Source organism: Physeter macrocephalus, chromosome 12, assembly GCF_002837175.3.
Source record: "Physeter macrocephalus isolate SW-GA chromosome 12, ASM283717v5, whole genome shotgun sequence".
NCBI lineage: Eukaryota > Metazoa > Chordata > Mammalia > Artiodactyla > Physeteridae > Physeter > Physeter macrocephalus.
The window spans coordinates 50824677-50847099 of record NC_041225.1 but is presented as its reverse complement, the minus strand read 5'-3'; the positions used below and the strand labels follow the sequence as shown (position 1 = coordinate 50847099).

General features: G+C 40.4%; 1 protein-coding gene across 1 annotated transcript in view; it reads right to left on the bottom strand.

Annotated features, from left to right (window-relative positions):
* The window catches only part of LOC114487281 (latent-transforming growth factor beta-binding protein 1-like), a 152873-nt gene that overhangs the window by 90505 nt on the left and 39945 nt on the right, over positions 1-22423 (bottom strand). The window contains exon 3 of the mRNA XM_028496596.1: positions 4503-4800. Within this exon, the coding sequence (XP_028352397.1) occupies positions 4503-4800 (298 nt within the window). The remainder of the gene's footprint in view (positions 1-4502; positions 4801-22423) is intronic.

Below are 22423 nucleotides of genomic sequence, written 5' to 3'. Positions count from 1 at the left end.
TTTTTTTTTTCTTAGATTCCATATATATGTGTTAGCATACGGTATTTGTTTTTCTCTTTCTGACTTACTTCACTCTGTATGACAGACTCTAGGTCCATCCACCTCACTACAAATAACTCAATTTCGTTTCTTTTTATGGCTGAGTAATATTCCATTGTATATATGTGCCACATCTTCTTTATCCATTCATCTGTTGATGGACACTTAGGTTGCTTCCATGCCCTGGCTATTGTAAATAGAACTGTAATGAACATTGTGGTTTAAACCTCTTTTAAGCTATAGGTTCCCCCTTCGTTACTTTTTCTATTTTGTTTTGTTGGGTCTTTTTGGAATTGTTTTGTTGAAATCTTAGTCTTTAACTTGGTTTTTAACCAACCTTTAAAAACTTTCATTACCACTAGTCTTCATTTATATCAAGTTCCATTCAAATCATATCTAAATGTGGTCATTTTCAAATATGTTCACAAATTCTTTGATATTTCTCTCTTCAAACAATGCAGCTTATTAACTACAGTCCCTCTGAGAGTGGACTCAACTTAGTGACTCGCTTCTAATGAGTAGAATAAGGCAGAGGTAAAGGTGTGTCATTTTCAAGACTGAGAAGGCCCTGTGGCTTGAGGATCACTTGCTCAGGGAGAAGCCAGCAGCCATGTTGTGAGGATGCTCAGGCAGCTCTGCAGAGAGGTCCGTGCAGAAAGGAAGTGAAGCCTCCTGCCAACAGCCATGGCAGTGAGTCACCTTGGCAGTAGGTTCTCTGGCCCCAGTCAAGCCACCCCTGCTGACTGCAACCTCATGAGAGACTCTGAGCCAGAGCTTCCAGCTAAGCACCTCCTGGATTCCTGACCCACAGAGACTGTCAGACAATAAATGTTTATTGTTTTAGGCTGCCAAGTTTGTGGGGACCTATTACACATCAGTAGATAACTAATAAAGCAGTCTTTCTGGTGTCACATCATTGCTTTCCCTAGAAATGCTCTTCTCCAGTTCTTTGTGGTCAAGTTTAACCATCTTTTCAAGCTCACAGATGACACTCTCCAGGGTCGTCCCTAGACCTCCATATCCCCAATGCTCCAAAATCTATAAACAACTGCTCCCTCCTTTGATTTTTCTACAGAACTTTGTATCTGGTTCTAAGCCAAGCTGTCTAAAACCAATTTGGCCAAAGTAAAACCAATTCATCCAACCCCCACCTGCCTAAAATGTGTAGTTTTAACATTACAGTTTTACTAAAGTCACTATTCCTCAAACAGCCCAGGCAGGCTCCCGCTGGGGCCTCTGCCCTAGCCCCACACTTCTCCATGATTCACACCCTCACCTCCTCCGGGCCTTTGCTTAAATGTCACCTTCTCAGCAGAACCTTCCCTGACAGCCTATTTAAAACCACCAGGGCCCTCACTCCTTCCCAACCCACACCCATCCTGCACTCCCTGTCCATCACTGCAGTTTTATTTTCTGCACAGCACTTACCGCAATCTAACATATGTTTCAATTACACCACTCATCAATCATCTCCCCCCTTCCAGACTGTAGGCTCCAGGAAGGCAGACATTATGTTTAGTTGTTCACTGCTACATCCTGAGCCCCTAGAACAACGCATGGTACATAGCACGTGCTCAATAAAAACCTGAATAAATGATCAAGACTGCAGCATTTCATATGCCACACAATGGATGTAACACTTACTACACATTTTGATATTTTAGGTGCCTTTATGTCTACAAGCATTTTAAGAAGGCTTAATTAATTTCCTCCTTCACTAGACAAAAACCAAACCAAACCTGAAACACCCTAAAGTGGGCAATGTTACAAACAGGTAACTTAAGAACTGTTACATTTCTCAAAAGTAGCCAAAATGATCCTATCATATGTGCCTCCTTGACAGTTTACATTTCAGGTGATCGGGTCATTACCTAAATTCATCGGTGGGCCAACTGTACCCCTTCCTTTGTACCCCTCTCAAGTGATAGCTCATCTATCGTTTCAAAATCTCCTTAAGAGCAGAATTGGATCTTGTACATCTTAATACTCCCTGCAGTACCTAGATAACAGGGCAACTGACAAAAGTTTATTAGGAAAACATCAGAATTGTTAGCATCTTGAGCCATCTCTTCTCCTCACCCAAAAGCACGCAGTAGGCATGCCCATAAACACATGCCTATAACAATGCGATCGTAAAAAGGATCTTCATTCAGCAGATGAGGTCTCTGAAGCAAATTATCTAATGACTTTTATTTTCCCAAAGCCAAGCTGGAGCTGAAACCTTAGCCTCCTCTTTGACTCACAACATTCTTGTCTAAATTACACTGCTGCTACCAAAAAAAGAAAAAGGGGGGAAGGGGAAAAAGGTTGCTCCTTTATCTGACATCTGACATATGGTTCTCACTAACAATCCATATATACACATCATAGAGGGTCAGATTCTAACAGGGAATGGTGATATTCAGGATAAATAATGTTGCTTGTAAATGATTTCACAGCTTATGTAAGTAATAATGCTAGAAAAAAATAACTGCAATGCATAGTAATCTGACTCTTGATTGCTAAGGCATAGTTCAACACAGAATTGTTCTTTGTTTTTAAGATCCAGAACAGTACAGGAAGAGAGATGTCTAGCTATGATATAATCAATGCTTTATATTATTTCAAAGACACATGTTCTGACACAAAAAAACACTACTATCCTTTAGAGAAGGGGTCAGCAAACTACACTTCAGGGGCCAAAGCTGGCCCACACAGGCTGTTTCTGTATGGCCCATAAGCTAAGAATGATTTTTACATTTTTAAATTGGTTGAGAAAAAAAATCAAAAGAATAATATTGCGTGCCATGAAATTTATATGAAACGCAAATTTCAACATCCATCAATAAAGTTTTATTAGAGCACTCACACTCATTCACTTAAGCATTATCTATGGCTGCTTTTGTGCTAAAGACGGCAGAATTGAGAAGCTGCAACAGAAACCATATGTCCCCCAAAGCTACAAATAGTTACTATCTGGCCCTTTACAGAGAAAGTCTGCCACCCTTTACACTTCAGGGCATGGATGCTGGAGCCTGGCTGCCTCCATTTAAAGCCTAGTATGTATTATCCTTATTCTGCCTCTATTTAAATCCTAACACTTATTATTCACTTATTAACTGTGGACCTTGAATACATTACTTAAGCACTCTGCACCTCAGTTTCCTCATCTGTAAAATGGGGTTTGTAATGGCACCTACCTGATGGGGTATCACTGTGAGTTATAAATGAACAATCATACAAAGCACGTGAAACAGTACCTGGCATGCAGTAAGCAGTTACTAAGTACTGGCTATAACTACAATTCCTTCTTCTTGAGGGCTGCAGGATGTGTTTTCCAGTTGAAATGGTAGCAAAGTGCTTAGATTCCAGCACAGCCTCCCAAATCTCCTTATTATGGTAGAATTGAAGAATGAGGCAAGAAGAAATGAGAGGGAAAAAATGAAAAAAAGAAAGAAGAGGACTTAGGAGGGAACAAGAGAAAGGAAAAAGTTATCAGGACCCCACTCATCAGGGACAGTAGGTGGCCTATTCAAAGGGGAAGTATAAATTAGGATAATTTCATCTGTAGTAACAGATTAAATAACTTCTGTGGGCTGACGGGATACTAATCACCAGGTGGAAGCTATCCCGGGGGGCGGTTGGTGGGGAAAGCATTCAAAATTCCAAGCAAGTGACTTACAGATGAACTGCTGGGTCATTTTTAAGTTGAGAACTTCCTGTATTTTACATTCCTAGACAAATGACAAGTGATAGCTGCAGTAATTCTGCATCTTGTTATCCATGTAGAGTAGCTAATTAAAAGGAAACAATTTGTGTAAGGACCCTGTCCTTACAGAGTTCTCATTTTGTTCAGAATAGCGCTTACTTCCTAACGCTAAGAAAAAAAAACATGCTCCCATAAATAAAACACAAGCTCATTCACCAAAAATGGACCTGCATGGCAACTGGGAGGTAAACATGGTGTTTAATAGAAGATACACTTAACCTGCCACCAAGGTGGAGAAATTCTCTTTCCCAGGACTCACTTTCACTTGAATACCTTCTCTGTGGAAAGATGAGTTCCTACCTTTTCCATGTACCTTTAAAAATCACACTCACTGTTTCTCTTTTTAAATTATGACTTCAAAAACTTTAAAGCACCCCCCACCTCGAAAAAAGAGAATTGTTTAACTCACAACTCCACCATAACCAAACAACTACCTTTATTATTCCCTTCCAACCTTGATCCCCTTAAGCCTCACTACTGCTTTGCTTAATGCTTATGGTAAATCTTCCCTGCAGAGGCTAAACACACATATCAAGTATTTTTAAGACACTTGATGTGTAAACATAACATGTAAAACCTTAAGAAAAGGAAAGAAGGACATTACTATCCAAGTGATTTCTGCAAATTGTGCAGAAAAAGAAGAGTGATTTAAAGCAAGGCATCCAAGAGAGAACTTAAGGTGCTCCTGAGCTGGAGGCAAGTTCAAAACACTCACTGAGAATGTATCTGCTGGGAGAGTCCCACCGAAGGCTTCGGCTTGAGGGTCAAGGTCATCTGGGCCACAGGACTGACTCTTGGTAGAGTGTCTGCCTTCTTAGATGAAGTGCGCTTTGCTGCTTGCTCAGGAGGGACCCAGGAGGAAACAGCCACAGGACTCTGCCCTCCAAAGACTGGTGACGAGGTGTCCTGGGCAGCTGTTGTCTCACAGGCTTTGCCCTTGGTCCCTGGTTTACACACACAGAGTTGAGGCCGGAGACACATCCCTCCATTCTGACATGGAGGAACACAGCTTGCTGCAGAAAGAAATAGAAGACACACTTTGAAGAAAATCATTGTAGACTTTACTAATTCTTCCAAAGCCTTACCAGTAGCATTGGGCTATCCCTCAATAAAACAAAATGATGATGATGACGATAATAGATAATATTGATTAATGGCTTCCTATGTGCCAGGCATTATTCTAATAGATATCGACAAATTTAACCCCCCAGAACTGTCTTAAGTAGATATTTTATTTTGCTCATTTTACTGATGAAGAAAGAGGCACTGGGGTTATATAATTTGCCAAAGGTCACACAATCATTAGTAAATAGAAGAGTTGGGATTGGAATTCAAGTGGACTGGCTCCAAAGTCATCATTCTTAACCGCTTTACTACAGCTGCCACTCAGAACTGCACCAGAAATACAGGGAAAAAAAGAAAGTATTCTGCCCTTCTTTTTAAGTTGTGTTCTGCGGCTTAAGTTTAAATTTTAGGTATCCAAACAACATTTGGCAAAAAACAAAAGCCCAATTCCAAACCCAAACCCCCAAAAGTGTTACAGCCTTCATCTTGCATAAGCTAGCAGAGCTTGGAGTGACTGTTTCAGAAATCTAGTCCAACCTTCCCTTTTTTTTTTTGGAGAGAAAAACCAAGGGCAGAAAGTTGAGAGTCAACCTTCATATATATATATACACACACACACACACACATATATATACGCATATATATGCATAGATTTTTTTCTTTTAAGCCAGTACATCCCTAATCTTATAACAAAAGGCAACCAAAAAGAAACAACCTCTTTATCTCCTATTAACTAGGATGCATGTACTTTGAATCACCAGACTTGTGGCCGAGCAGAGTTTTAAAGTTAGCAGGGCTATGGGTCACTGGTAGGGTGAGTGGATTTTACCACAGGCAAGGTCCCCTGGGAGTTTAGATGTTACTGACTTAAATTTTATGAACATCATAGGCCTATGGACATGATTCCTTCAGTCCCTTCTTTATTTGTCCAAATTAATTTATTTAAATGAACCTTTTGCTATCAGCCCACCTTTGACTTAAACTCTTTGTCCTGAGGCAGATCCCAATACTAAATCTCCCATAAAATTCAGCACAAGGTTCAGTCTACAAACAATCACAAAATAGATGAGGAATATGAACCAGAGGAGGCTCAGTTATGGAGGCGCCAAATGACCAAGACCTAAAAGCCCTGAAACCTACTGATTTTCTACAAACAAGAGAAGATACTTTTCCTATCTCCCTACAATTCCTATTAATTACAGCAAATAATGATAACAAATGGCTGTCAAGTGTCAGAATACTAGGTTGACATATTTTCTAAAAATTTGGAAGGATTCTTGGGAGAAAAAAAATAAAAGGAAAGAAGAATGCAGCCAGCTCCTGAAGTGACCTTGGGGTAAGTTACTTAAGCTTGGTCTCTGCACCCGTACAAGTCCAGGGGCAGCAGGGAGGGCAGTAGCTGCTTGTTCTAAAATGGTCCCCGAGGGCTCTTTCCATATTAGGCTTCTAGAATTCAAAGTCAAAAGCTATGCACTTCTCAAGTTCACGATTCTAATTTATCAGCGTTTTCCTGGCCGAGTGATGATCATTAGGTCCCTACTCGGCCACGGTTATTTATGGAATGTCACAGGAATGGAAATGGGCTCCACCCAGAGAGAACAGAAGTGGCCACAAGCGAGGACTGGATGGGGCTTTCAAAGCTGAGCCTCTGCCAGAGATCACCCCCCCGCCAGGCACTTTCATGTATACATTCTCTTCATGCTTTCAATTAGAAACATGTTTCAGTTTAACATCTGAGAATGATTTCCACTTCTCCTCCCTCCCAAGGTGTACTGCAAATGTCTACAAATCTACCAGGAAGGCTGCACGGAGCGGCTTACAAAGCTGGTACCTATATGGAAGCCAAGCACCGAAATCTTCCCCAAAACCACCGGGAATATGCAACAAGGGCCTATCTTGAGGAGGACATGGATGGGTTAGAAGTATAACAGGGTAGCGTTTTCTTTTAACTCTTCAAATTTTGCATGTGGTAGGGTGAGGGGAGTGGGGAAAGAATAATTAAGGAAAAAAAATAACTTTAAACTCACACAGAAAAGAACATATGACATAACAGTATGACTATATACAATAACACCCTTTCACACTAAGTCTGAAAAGGCAATAAGGAGAATGATTAGACAATTTCCTCTTCCACCTTCCCCACTGGGCTCCAACAGCAGCCTCCTGGAGCATGCAGACAGGAGGGGCTGGCTTAAACTGGGGGCAGGGACAGATTCCCTAATTGCCAAGACAAGCCCCTCCCCTGACACGAAAAGCAAAACTCACGTTCTGCAACCACATTTGGTCAAGCCCTTTTTCGTGTGATATTTGGACCTTGTGCAAGAGCTGTTCCCACGCGTCACTTCTCAAACTGTGGTGCTTGGACCAGCAGCCGCATCACCTGGAAACACTTTAGAAATGCACATTCTTGGGCTGCCCCTGGCCTGCTAAATCCCAAACTAGAGCCCAGCAATCTGACTGCCCTCCAGGTGAGTCTGATGCTCACTCAAGTTTGAGAACCACTGACACAGGATTTGGAAATTGGCAGCCTTCCAGCAAAGTTTTTTGAGAACTTACATTTTTATCACTGCAAGTTTGGTATTTTCACACTACAATGGCTTTTATGTTACTGAATTTTTGCCGTGACAGATGTGTTTGTCTTATGTTGCCCTTCTGTTTTTAATGCAAAAAATTAAGTTTTTTCCACGTGACCAAATTCTCAAGATAATTATGGGTCCCTTCCAAAAGTTTATACAGTTGTCACCATCTACTTCATGGCCAATGTAAAACTTTGTAGGCATTTATGAGAAAACTGTTATTCTTTTTTGTAATTGAAGTATAGTTGACTTACTTACAGTATTACATTGGTTTCGGGTGTCAGCATAGATATTTAGTATATTTACAGATTACTCCATGAAAAGTTCTTATAAGGGCTATAATTCCCTGTGTTGTACAATATATCCTTGTTGCTTATCTATTTTATACATACTAGTTTGTATCTGTTAAACCCATACCCCTAATTTGTCCCTCCCCCCTTCCCTCTCCCCTTTGGTAACCACTAGTTTGTTTTCTGTGACTCTGGTTCCGGAGAAAACTGTTATTCTAACTGAGGTTCTGAACTATGTGGAATATTTTAACTCTTACAGAAGTTCTTTAAAATGTTTTCCACCGGTTGGTTCTGCATTTGCCTGGCCAGCTGTGATTGAACACAATGAGTAAACACTACATCAAGATCTTATCAGTGGGACTTCCCTGGTGGCACAGTGGTTAAGAATCCACCTGCCAATGCAGGGGACGTGGGTTCAAGCCCTGGTCCGGGAAGATCCCACATGCCGAAGAGCAACAAAGCCCATGTACCACAACGGCTGAGCCTGCACTCTAGAGCCCGCGAGCCACAACTACTGAGCCCATGTGCCACAACTACTGAAGCCCACGTGCCTCGAGCCCGTGCTCCACAACAAGTGAAGCCACCGCAATGAGAAGCCCACACACCGCAAGGAAGAGTAGCCCCCACTCACCGCAACTAGAGAAAGCCTGTGCACAGCAACGAAGACCCAACAACAGCCAAAAAAACAAATTAATTAATTACTAAAAAAAAAATTTTTTTAAGTATGAAATTAGAACACTCACTAACACCATACACAAAAATAAACTCAAAATGGGTTAAAGACCTACATGTAAGGCCAGACACTATAAAACTCTTAGAGGAAAACATAGGCAGAACACTCTATGACATAAATCACAGCAAGATCCTTTTTGACCCACCTCCTAGAGAAATGGAAATAAAAACAAAAATAAACAAATGGGACCTAATGAAACGTAAAAGCTTTTGCACAGCAAAGGATACCATAAACAAGACCAAAAGACAACCCTCAGAATGGGAGAAAATAGCTGCAAATGAAGCAACTGACAAAGGATTAATATCCAAAATTTATAAGCAACTCATGCAGCTCAATAACAAAAAAACAAACAACCCAATCCAAAAATGGCCAAAAGACCTAAATAGACATTTCTCCAAAGAAGATATACAGATCGCCAACAAACACATGAAAGAATGCTCAACATCATTAATCATTAGAGAAATGCAAATCAAAACGACAATGAGATATCATCTCACACCGGTCAGATTGGCCATCATCAAAAACTCTAGAAACAATAAATGCTGGAGAGGGTGTGGAGAAAAGGGAACCCTCTTGCACTGCTGGTGGGAATAATGTAAATTGATACAGCCACTATGGAGAACAGAATGGAGGTTCCTTAAAAAACTACAAATAGAACTACCATACGACCCCGCAATCCCACTACTGGGCATATACCCTGAGAAAACCATAATTCAAAAAGAGTCATGTACCAAAATGTTCATTGCAGCTCTATTTACAATAGCAAGGACATGGAAGCAACCTAACTGTCCATCAACAGATGAATGGATAAAGAAGATGTGGCACATATATACAATGGAATATTACTCAGCCATAAAAAGAAATGAAACTGAGTTATTTGTAATGAGGTGGATAGACCTGGAGTCTGTCATACAGAGTGAAGTAAGTCAGAAGGAGAAAAACAAATACCATATGCTAACAAATATATATGGGATCTAAGAAAAAAAAATGTCATGAAGAACCTAGGGGTAGGATGGGAATAAAACACAGACCTACTAAAGCATGGCCTTGTGTATATGGGGAGGGGGAAGGGTAAGCTGTGACGAAGTGAGAGAATGGCATAGACATATATACACTACCAAACGTAGGGTGGCTAGCTAGTGGGAAGCAGCCACATAGCACAGGGAGATCAGCTCAGTGCTTTGTGACCACCTAGAGGGGTGGGATAGGGAAGGTGGGAGGGAGGGAGACGCAAGAGGGGAGAGATATGGGGATATATGTATATGTATAACTGATTCACCTTGTTGTAAAGCAGAAACTAACACACCATTGTAAAACAGTTATACTCCAATAAAGATGTTAAAAAAAAATTTTCTTTTTAATTAGAAAAAAGATCTTAGCAGTGTCTGGGCAGTGGTTCTCAGGCTTTGCAGCACATTAGAAACACCTGGGGAGCTTTTAAAAACTCTCAAAGCCCAGGCCTAACTCCAGGCTGATTGAATCAGAATATCTGGGGGAAGGGGCTCATGCATCAGTTTAAGTTTTGTTTTTCGGTTTTTTAACTCTCTAGGTGATTGCAATATGCAGCCAAACTTAAGAACCAGTAGGTGAGGGAACAAAATCCTACCAGACTTGCTGACAGACTAATCTGCCCAAAGTGCAGCTCTTTAACGTTTTTCTCTCCGTTTAAAAATTTTCAACACATTTTAGCTGCCCTTGAGATACATTCAAGACCCTCTACATCTGGACCCCAACCCCCCCTTTCCACCCTCAGTGCCCCCTTGGTCCATCCCTGCAAAAGTTCACCCCTTCCTGCCTCTGCACACCCGGTGCCCTGTCCTGAAACACGGGCCGGCCCCTCAAGCTCTTGCCCATCTGAAAGCTCCTCCTTCTCTGTGAGGTCCTTCCCAAACGCCCACCCCGACCTCCTGCACCATTTTCATCACCTGAACCTCCCACGCCATTTTCTTTTCTTTTTTTTTTTTTTTTTTTTTGCGTTATGCGGGCCTCTCACTGCTGTGGCCTCTCCCGTTGCGGAGCACAGGCTCAGTGGCCATGGCTCACGGGCCCGGCCGCTCCGCGGCATGTGGGATCTTCCCGGACCGGGGCGCGAACCCGCGTCCCCTGCATCAGCAGGCGGACTCTCAACCACTGCGCCACCAGGGAAGCCCCTCCCACGCCATTTTCATCATTCACTTCACATTTCACATGTACTGTCACATACATTAATGATCTTTTAACAAAGCTCTTTTATTTCCCAACTAGAATATAAACCGTGAGGTCAGTTATAATTGGATAACACAAAACTTTTGTACCCAAGGACAGCAGCCTGAACCTCATCTTGGCTGACTGATGTCAAAGTACAGCCATTTCTTTCCAAGAATGCTGGGATTTAAGGACATCTATAAAGGGAAGATAATAAGTGGGCTCTTAATCCATTACATAATAACAACTACGTTTCTGGATTTGGTTTGCCAGTTGTTCAGTCTCCAATCTTTCAAAGATGTTTTTAAATCAAAATTAATATTTAAATGTACTCTGCTCATGTACATGGTCTGCTGTGGCATTTAGCAGTATGCTGTTAAACAGTTTCAGAAGCCCAGATCGAATGTGTTCTAAAAGAACTTTGAAGGGTAGGGGCACTCAGAAACAAACTGGTTGTGGATTCACAGAAAAGAACATCACAATGGGCTTATAGGAGCTGTTACAAGGTACTAAACCTCCAGTACAAAAGCGCATTAAGGGAATTAGCCTAAGACATTCAGGTGCAGTAGAAAAAAAAGCTTCTGAGAGATACTCAGTTTGTGAAAAGGAACCAGAAGTTGGGGGGAGTCCACCATTAAGTAGATAATCCTGTAAGATGACTTCTCCTCGAGATAAGCACAGTGAATTAACCCTCTACCCCGTCCCCCATTCCAAACACAGAACAATCATTTTTAAGATTTTTTTCATGTTAAAGAAACGGATTTCCATGATGGAAACAGGTGGCCATGATGGAATAACTGTTACCAAACAAGCCTTTTTTTCCATAAACAACTAGGAAACTGGATGAAAAATATAAGACAACTGTTGTTAGATGCCAGACAACTGGCAAGAGAGAACTGTGAATCCTAAGAGAAGGGCATAAAGAGGGGAGCCCTAGGATCACCCCAACCACCTGCAGGAAGCACTCGACAGATCACCGCGCAGGGAGGGAGCCCACGCACAGCGCAATGGAGGCTCAGTGGCCGGAATCTGCAGGGCAGAGTCCTAGAGAGGAGAGACCTGCACACAGAGATAGCCCAGAGATCGGCAGAGGGCCACGGACTCTTCACCTGATACTGAGCTGCACAGGCATAGGGTGCAACAAACTACCCAGGACATTTGTAAGCTACAAATTCCCAGTCCTGACCCGCCAGAGTCAGGACATTCAGTACAGACCCCAGAATTAAACCCCCTTTAAGAATAAAACCTCAATATCAAAATCAGGCAAGAATTGTACACAGAAGAAAACTCAGATACAAATCACAGTTAAGAATATAGATGCACAATTCCTAAATAAAATATTAGTAAATCAAATACGATGGTATTTCCAAAACAGAAAAGTAAGACGAATTAATTCCAGAAATATAAGGATGGTTTTAAATGTCAGCAAATCTATCCATGGAATTCCGCATGTTAAAAAATTAAATGAGAACTTGTCTCGATGAATGCATAAAATTTTCCAATAAAATTCATCACTTATTCATAATAACAAACAAAAACTGTTAGCCAACTAGGAATACAAAGAGATTTCCTTGTTCTGGTAAACAGTAACTACAGCAAATCCCACACAACAAAGAGTATACCAAAACCTACAGCAAATATTATGAGGAAACTGTAGAAGCATTCCTATCAAAGCTGGAAACACGTCTAAATGCCCACAATAACCTCTACTGTTGATGTTATATTGTAAGTCCCTGCCAACCTGGCAAAACAAGAAAAAAGAAATAAAGGTCTAAGAAGTAGGAAGGGGGAAACAAATGTATCGTTATTTTAGTTTACCTGTGTGTCTATGTAGATAATCCAAAAGATTCTACAAACTACCATAACTGATAAGAATGTGGTACCAGTTCAGAAATAGAAAACAGATCAACGAAATTTAACAAAAAGCTTAGAAACAGACTCAAATATAAATGGAGACTTGCAACATGATGGAGAAGGTATAACAAATCTACAGAAAAACAATGGACTAAAGAACTGGGGTTGGAAAAGAAAGAGTCAACCATCTAAAAGAACCTAAACTAGATCCCTACCCCACTTAAGAATATACATACCAGATCTTTAAAATTTTTAAGAGGAAATGTGACAGAATATCTTCATGGTTTGGGGGAAGAAAGAATTTCTCAAATGTGAAACAGTAAGTAAAAATCCAAAAGAACTGATGAACTTGATAAAACAAAATTTAAAAGATACCATACAAAACATTGAAACATAAATGATAAAGAGAAGGCAACCTGCAATATATTTAACAAAGGATCAGTAACCAGATGTATCAAGAATTCCTAAAAATCAATAGGAAAAAAAATGGACAAAGGACATGAATTGGCTATTCACAGATGATGAAATGTGAGATAAATGTGAGAAGATATTCAACCTCTCCAATTATCAGAGAACTGCAAATCAAAACAACATTGAGATGCAATTCTACACCCAAGACACTGGCAATAAGTCTGTTACCACCAAGTGTTAGCAAAGATATAGGGAAATGAGAACTCTTATATACTGCTCATGAGGGTATATTTGATACTCACCTCTGTGAAAAGCAATATGGCAATATTTAGTAAGGTTATAATGTGAAAACCCTAATACCCAGCAATTTCACTTCTAGGCTGTCATGTGCTCAAGCAGACATATACAGGAATGTTCATTGCCCACCAATTATAGTAGGAAAATAGTGGCATTGATAGATGAATTGATAAACTGTGGTATTTCATATAATGGAACAGTATACAGCAGTTAAAATCATGATCTAGATCTATATACCAAGCAACATGGATGAATCGTTTGAAAATAACATTGACTGAAGTAAATTATAGGATGCTACTTTATAATGCTGTTCTTTATATGATATTATAACTGTCCACGTAATTTTTAAATACATAAAGCAATACTCATTGTTCTCATGGATACATAGGAAATCAACAAAAGCATAAAAATATGTACTGGAGTCACACTAAATTCATGACAGTGACACCTCAGGGAAGGAAGCAGAACAATTCTAGAGAAGGAAATGGGTCACTTTATTGGAATTTTTTTCTTTAAAAAAAAAAAAAAAAAGATGGGTAGAAAGTATAACAGGTTAGACCTATATTCACTGTGGGTAGTAGATACATAGGTGCTGACTATGGTAGCCTTTTTACTTTTCTGTATACCTTTCAATTTTATAAATTTTTTAAAAATAAGCCAACAAAAGGCAATTGAGAATTGAAGATAGTTAAAACCTGACCCTTAATCACAGGGTGAAGGGATGATCATGGGGACGAGGTTGGTCAAAGTGGCAGAAATGCCAACATGACAGTAATGCATTCAGTTTTCACAAAGTGGGCCTGCAGGAAGCCCACATCAAGACCTGGGCGAGCAGGATGGGTAACAAAATACTACTCCATCCTGGCTGCCAAGTCAGCCTTAGGAACACGCTCATCATTTGAAACAAATCCTCAATTTTTGCCCCAAACAATACTCTCAGATTTCTTCCACATTTGAATCCTGCTCCAATTTAAGAAGCTGATCCTAATGTTCTTTAAAAGTTCAGTGACTGTATTTTTAGGAAGTATCCCATGCCCTGAAGCTCAGTCTCTCTTGCTTATTTCCAAAAAAGTAACTCTTGATTATATTTAAAACTCGTCCCAGCCCACACAGGGCAAACAGAGTGACTCTCTGCCCCTTGCCTTTCTCTCCAAACAAGTTGCAGCATGTCGACCGCATGTGTCCCAGGGAGAAATGTGAGTCTAACTGTGTCTTCTGTGATCAGAGACAGCAGGTGAGAAATTGCTTTGCTGTGTGTGTCTTCACAGTAATTCCCAGCTGCCCTTTGAAGTCATTCAATAACACTAAGTGATATCAGATCACAAGAAACATAGCATGAGGTCACACAGTTTCATCTACCTCTCACTCTGTATGCTCCTTGTACCAAACCCAAATAAAATGCTGCACTTTCGCTGCAAACGTCTCTGGGTCCGCTTCCTCCAAAATCCCTAAGGAACAAAAAAAATAGTAGTATAACACCCCAGTGCTTTTTCTATCCAGCCTTGTGGAATAATGAAGAATTCCACGAAACCGAATGTTCTAGATAGGTGAACCATGCACCAACACATTTAATAACTCACGGGTTTTGATCATTATGAACATCTCTACGAAAAACCTCAGATGTGTGTGTGCTTTCACTGTTCTCTCCCCTCCAAGCCAGGCTCTCTCCCTACACTTTCTACACTGTTTGCTTTTCTAATCTACTCTCAAGTGACAATTTAGCCAAGCAGATAGTCAGATGGTTGAGCACAGCACAAATTACATGGGATACAAGTCACAAAGTTGTGTGCAGAATCTCATGGCTTTATGAGGAGTTTATTGCCTTTATGTCAGGGACTGAACCCTCATGTGCCTGATTCCCCAGGAGCTGTGTTCTGGAAGGTGGAAGTTCTGGAAGCCTGAGCTCAGCAGGGGTAGCTTGTTACCATGTGATTTAATTTAAAATAGATGGTCAGCTGAGGCCAAACACACTCCTCCCGACGCCATGGGTAACTGAAATCACTCACGGAGTATAATATAATTAAGTCATAAGTCATATAATGAAAAACTACCAGCAGTTTTTCTGGGTTCTGTTTCTGGCCTTATTACTGCCATTTTATTAAGTTTTTTGTTTTTTGTTTTTAAGTCAGTGAAAAAGAAAACAAAGTTACAGATCTACAGTTTAGACTATGAAAATATTTAAGACAGCAAAAGAAAGAGAAAAACCAGAAAATTTTCAGAAAATGCTATTATGTAGAAAGAACTGATAAAAGTTGTCTTTAACAAATTAAGACCAAAATCGAAAAAAATGAAAAAAGACCAAAAATAGACAATTAAGACAAAAGAAAATACAATTAGTAAATAAACCTGTGGTATGATGTCTAAATTAAGTCATCAAAGGAAATGCAAGCTAAAACAAACAGGTGCACTATTATGGCTAATTAATTTTTTAAAAGGCGTGTAAGAGTATTAATACAACATGTCACAAAGGTGGTACTAAAATGATACAAGCCTTTTAGAAAGCAGTTTAACAATATGTTTCAGGCTATTTCAGTAGCCTCATTTCTAGAAATTTACCCTAAGAAAATAGTTTAAAAAAGGAAATAACTATACACATACATATGTCCAGCTGTCCACAGCAGTGTTATTTATACCAATGAAAATGCAAAAGCAGCATATAGATTGAGTAAAATATGTCATTACAGCCTTTCAAAATTAGAATTATAAAGTGATACTATAAATTTTTAAATGTCAATACTATTAATGTGAATAAAAACACAAGGTTATTTTGCTATTCGGTCATTCATTAAGTACCTTCTCTAATAATAGTATAATTTTATTTTGTGCACTAATGCTAGCACGTATGTATAATAAACACAAGTTTCTGACAAATCTTGGGTTTTACAGACTAAACTATTATGCACATATAAAGTACGATTATAAATGATATCTTTATAGTTCATTGGAAAGAAGACCATATATTTCTAAATAATAAATCTTTAATCTGTTTTAGTACCATCATAATATTTCTCCATTCATTATTCAAACATTGAGTCCCTCCCCCTTGTATACTAGCACTGTGCCAAGTACTGTAGATAAAAAATGGAGAAGAGGGCTTCCCTGGTGGCGCAGTGGTTGAGAATCTGCCTGCCAATGCAGGGGACACGGGTTCGAATCCTGGTCTGGGAAGATCCCACATGCCGCGGAGCAACTATGCCCGTGAGCCACGACTACTGAGCCTGCGCATCTGGAGCCTGTGCTCTGCAACAAGAGAGGCCGCGATAGTGAGAGGCCCGCGCACCGCGATGAAGAGTAGCCCCCACTTGCCACAACTAGAAAAAGCCCTCGCACAGAAGAGAAGACCCAACACAGCCAAAAATAAATAAATAAATAAATATTAAAAAAAAAAAAAAGATGGAGAAGACAAATTTCCTGCTCTCGTGAAGATCAGAGTCCAGTAGGGAAGACAGACAAGTATAAAAAAAAAAATCATCACCATACAGTATGTGTTGGAATAATAAAGGTATAGAAGAAATGAGGAAGGAAGGGCCCTAAGTGGGCAGTCAACAAATATTTTGAATTATTATATTCAAGGGACCAAAAAGGATACAAAGAATTCTCAGTATGGTTGGTTTCCTTGAGGCGATATAATCCTCCCTGCCCAAGCTCACCTACTGATGGCAGCAGGCGGTGGGGTGAGATGAAGCTGGACTCTGGAGTCACACAGACCTGAGTCTGAACCCCCCCCACGACCTGTGCCTCAGTCCCTCACTCAAAAAAATCCCAAGTGACAATTCTGCACTCCATTTTGCACCAGGCACGTGTGACTAGAACTGTAGAGAAGAAAACACTATCTCTGCCCTGTGGAGCCCACAGCCCAGCCAGCAGACCAACAGCAACAGTGATTATAATTATTACAAGCATTCTGGAAAGAGAAGACGGTGTGTGTGTGGCGGGGAGGCCATCCCTAGGGGACTCGGGGTATTAGAAAAGACCTCTCTGAGATCATGAACTTACTATGAGATGTGAAAGCTGAGAGAAATAAATAACTCCTATGCCCAGTCCCAGAGTGCAGGGCCAAATGTTAGTGGTGAAACCTGCCACAAAGCTGTCAAGAAGCAAAATGCAAATTGACTCTACTGATTCCAGAATGACTTTTCATAAGAGATCGAGTTCAGGGGAACAGGGAAGGAATTACCATATATTCTTAAATGTATGTGTCCAGAACGCTGATCTACTACGATTTAATGTAACCAGCAGAGACATTACCCTGTAAATCAGGAACAATACATTGATGCCCATCACCACCACTGTAACTTAACACTGTTCTGGATGTTCTGGTCAACTCAATACTGTATGCAAGAGAGGCGTGGGCCAAGCCAGCTCCTGCACTGCCAAGGCGAGTGTCCACGGGTACAGACTATCTATAAAGCAATCGGCCATATTTAAGATTAAGCCCTAAGAACACTCGTGCCGTTTGTATTTTATCATTCTTAATCTAGGAAATTTTATATTCAAATCTGTTCACTGCAGTATTACAATCAATATGGTGGTAAAAAAAATAGAAATATCTTACCCATAAAACAAAGAATAGATAAAAATCATGAAATCTGATTAAGTCATCAAAAACAACGTTTTAAAAACATTTTTAATGACATGGGATAATGCTTATGATGTAACGCCAAGATAAACAAACAAACAAACAAAACACAAAAAAAACACCCTCCTACTCTCTCTAGAACTCAGTCCAGTCAGCCTCGCATCTCTGCCTGTCCACTGAGTCAGAGTCCCTGGTCCCCTCCGGGCTGCTAAGGTGGGCCTTGTCCCTTCTCGACCAAGAGCAGCGCTGGGTCAGCCCCTCCTCCCTCACCACCTCCTTCCATTGGCTGAGACGTCACCCCAGCAGCCTCCTTCAGACCTCACCACCAACCTCCTCAGTCTCCCTCCGGCTCCACTTTCCCTTCCTGATCTCTCAGTGTTGACGTTTCCCAGGGCTTGCCTGGTCCTTGGACCCTTCTGATGACCTCATTTAGTCACGTGGCTTTGATTTTCATGCAAACTGTGCTCCAGTTCGGATCTCAGGCCCTGTCCTCCTATGTGAGCTCCAGGTCTCCACGTCCAATCACCTCCTCGACAGCTCCAAGTGGACCTCTAACAGGAGTTCAGATCTAGCACACCTGATTCCCCTCCTCCGACCAACCCCCAGCTCCTCCTCAGCATTCAGCTCCTTAAAAGGTGCCCCTCTTCGCAAAGTTGCTCACCAAGTGTATTAGTTAGCTAGTGCTCCTGTATCAAAGCACCGCCAACTTCACGGCTTAGACGACAGAAAGTCACTGTCTCACAGTCTGGAGGCTGGAAGTCTGAAATCAAGGCGTGGGAGGGGACGGTTTCTTCTGAAGGCTGTCCTATTGCTCTCTCCAAACTTCTAGTGGCCTCGGGAATTCCTTGGCTTGTAGAAGCTCTCTTCACATGTCTTCCCTCTATGCATGTCTCACCACCTGTCCTCAAACCCTTCTCCAGGCCACCCTGTCCCCTGCAATCTATTCTCACCAGGGCAGCCAGAGAGATTCTGTTAGAACCAGAGTCAGATCACATTGCTCCTCTGCACTAAAGCCTCCAAAGGCTTCCATCTCACTCAGTGAAATGCAAAGCCCTTATTTTTACCGCCTGCAAGTCTCCACCACCTCTCCCATGTCACTTCCTAGCATGCCTTGAGCACCATACTCCTGTCACCTTGGCTTCCTTGCTAGTCCCCGGGCAGACCACGCCTGCTTCCACTGCAGGGCCCTTGCACTGGCTATTCCTCTGCCTGTAACATTTTTCCCTAGATAGTCAGGGGCTACCTTTCTCACATCACTCAGACTCATCTGTGACTGTCCGCTCCAAAACAGCAATCTCTGGGCCTCGATTAGTCTGCCTCATTTTTCTTTAAAGCACTTAGCCCTAACCCAACATTATATGATTTATCTATTCATTGTCTGTTTCTCCTACTAAAATATCAGCTCCTCAGGCAGAAAGACTATTTTGATAGCTGCTTTTTCCCTTGGGTTTAGAATAACGTCTGGCTCAAAGAAGATAACTGCTGAATGAATGAACACATGAAGGAAGGCTGGAAGAAGAATATATAATGCTCACATGAATTATATACCTATGAGTGGTGAAATTACACAAGTTATTAAGTTGTTGCTTATACCATATTACACTTTCCATATTTTCCACAATGGCCTATTTTTACTTTCATAGCATGGCAAAAAGCAACAATACTTTATTGAAAAGAGATGTTAATTCACTTAATGGCGAGTTTAAATTTTTAAGGGGTCTAAGTCCTACAACCTAAATAATATGGGAGACAGAGTACCATACACTAGACTTTGATAACTGTACTATATTGGAACACTGAATAGTTTTACTTTGAAACTTATTCTTAACGTACTATGATTGGGTAATATGTCTAGCACTATTATTTACATGTTTTAACCTGTTTGAAAAGCTGACTTCTTTTATTTTTGTCAACCAAAAATGTTTTTGAAAATCAGAGCAATAAAAAATAAGCATTATTAGGCCAAAATGACTGCCAACTTGAGAATCAAGTATCTGAAACTTGGATTAAAATAAAGGGAAAAAAAGACTAAGACAGAAAACATAACTTTACTCTGATTAGGGAGTGTCACCTAGTGGTAAAGAGCCTACTGAAGCCAGGCAGCCCAAACCAAGCCCAGCTCAGACACTGACTAGCTGTGTGCCCTTGGGTATATTTTTATTACTTTTTTTCCATCTCAGTTTTCCCATCTGTAAAACGGGAGTGATAAAAAGAAGAGGGTTTCTGTATGGATTAAGTGAATGCATACATGCAAAGCACTAGGATAGGGCCTGCTTCAGAGCAGGATTTGACAGGTGTCAGCTATTATTATTATTCCACGCATCAAATTCATCCCCCACGTGCCCCAAAATAGCCTTTAAGGAAGCTTTTGAGAAGCAGGTCACATCTATATCTGGGATAGAATTTTATTTCTACCATTGGAATTTTAAACTTATCCAAGACAGCCTTTCACATTGAATCAAACATAATAAGCTACCTTTTTTCCTTTCTTTCCCACATTTAATCATCCAGAATAAAGCTGTGGGTGGCAAAAAAGTGACAGAGAGCATCATTAGTCCAAAATAAAATATTATATGGCTGTTCTCATGCTCAAGACTCGTATTTCGAAACAAATTCTCTTAACTGAAAAAAGAATAATAGCTACATGAGTGAGACAGAGACTTTAAAAATTACCCTTTATTTTGACAGCATTCCTTTAGGTAAATTGAGAGTATTATGTGACCAAGGATGGGAATACCCTGGAAGAGATATAATCCAGGCCATGCAAAGCCTTTCCTTGCTAAAATAAAAACACTTGCAAATGTCACTGATGCCTGAGCATCGATGTAGAACACAAACATTCGATGGACTGTGGACATAGCCCCAGCTACAGGGATCACAATAATTGGGCTCTAAAACCCAAGATGGGAGCAACAATTGAAGCCTCACTGTGAAATATAAGGCCATGCCTCCAAATGGAAGGAAGAAGCACAGCAGATGATGCTATTTGCAAACACTTAGCCCTCTGACTACTAGCTCTATTATTGTGAAATATGATATAACCATTTTCAGAACTGAAGCTGAAATAGAACTAAGAACTTCAAGGGCCCGTCAGCAAGCAGTTGAAAGGAATAAGCAAAGCTCTGTTTTCAAAACTTTAATATACAAAATTAAAATTGTTTAAATAGCTTTTCTTATTTACAACATCCTTCAGAATAGAGAAATTATTTTAGTAAACATTGTGAATGTAAAATGCTCCTTTTATCCATATACTGGGCCTATCTTCCATATGCATTTAAATTGTTTCTTTTTACTGAATCAATCTCTCAGGTCCCTTCCATAATATCTGATCATCTCAGAAGTGAAAAAAAAATGTGTAATCAGCAAATAAACAGAAATTTAAAAATTATTAGGAGGAAAATTAACAAGAATGATCTTTCTGTTAAAGTTGTCAATTTTAAAATAAACCAACTATTTCCATTTAAAACATGATGCCAAAAGTGTTAAATAATGATGATGACCATAGGGTGTTACTATTCCCAACTTCTTAATGTTTTTGTGTTTCCCAAGAAAATAAAGCATATAAATTTTAAAAGATTTAATTCAAGTAATTGTTTTCATTGTTCAAGATATGCCATGAATAACCTACTTATTTTAGTAGTTATTTTACTTGTTTCTGTTTTCTTACAAAGTAGAACTGCTAAATTTCCTGCTAATCAGTTCGGGAAAAACATAATTAAGAGAAAGAAAGTACAGAAACTTTACACAATTCTTGAAGTAGAGATTTTAGTAAACTGTGAAAAATACAATAATCACGAAATGTCTCACAACTGCCTGTTTAACAGACTGACTATGCAGTCACTATTCTCAAGCCACAATCCCCCAAAGATCACGTATTCCAGGTACCATTTTTTTCCTTTAGATTTATTCCCATTATTTGTCATCACCAGCTCATGCCATGATTAGGGGCAGGCTTCTGTGGAGTGAGAATGAGGAAGAAAGACTACGGTGGTTCTTTGTGTTAGCTAGTCTCTAAAGATGGTCCCAAATCCACCCCCAAGCTGCTCCTCCCATCAAAAGGTGGACCTTATGTCCCTCCCCCTTAAATGTGAGCTGGGTCTAGGGCTATTCTACCAAGGAAATGCAGAAGTGCCCTGCTGAGAACCTCCAAGCCCAGGCCTGAAAAGCCAGGAAGCAATACTTCCTCCCTCTTGGAACCCAGCTGCCATGTTAAGGGGAAGCCCAATCAACCATAGGGAGGGGCCCATATGGAAGAGAATTGAGGCCCTCAACCAACAGCCCCTGCTGAGCTCCCAACCAACAACAGCCAGTATCACCTTGCCAGCCATGTGAGTGTTCTAGCTGATGCCACATGGTACAGAGACAGGCCATCCCTACTGAGCCCTGCCAAACTGCAAAATCATGAGTAAATAAATGATGGTGTTTGTTTTAAGACACTAAGTATTGGGATAATTTGTCTCACAGGAATAGATATAAATAGAAACAATCTTCCTGAAGAAGAGTCATCATCTCTCACTCCAGGGCTTCTGCTAATTCTAATTCTACCATACTACATTATCCTGCATTAAGCACTTACAAACTGTGGTTGTGTAATCAAGTCTTCAAAATAAAAATGAGCATAGAGGCTCCTGAATCATATGAAGCAGG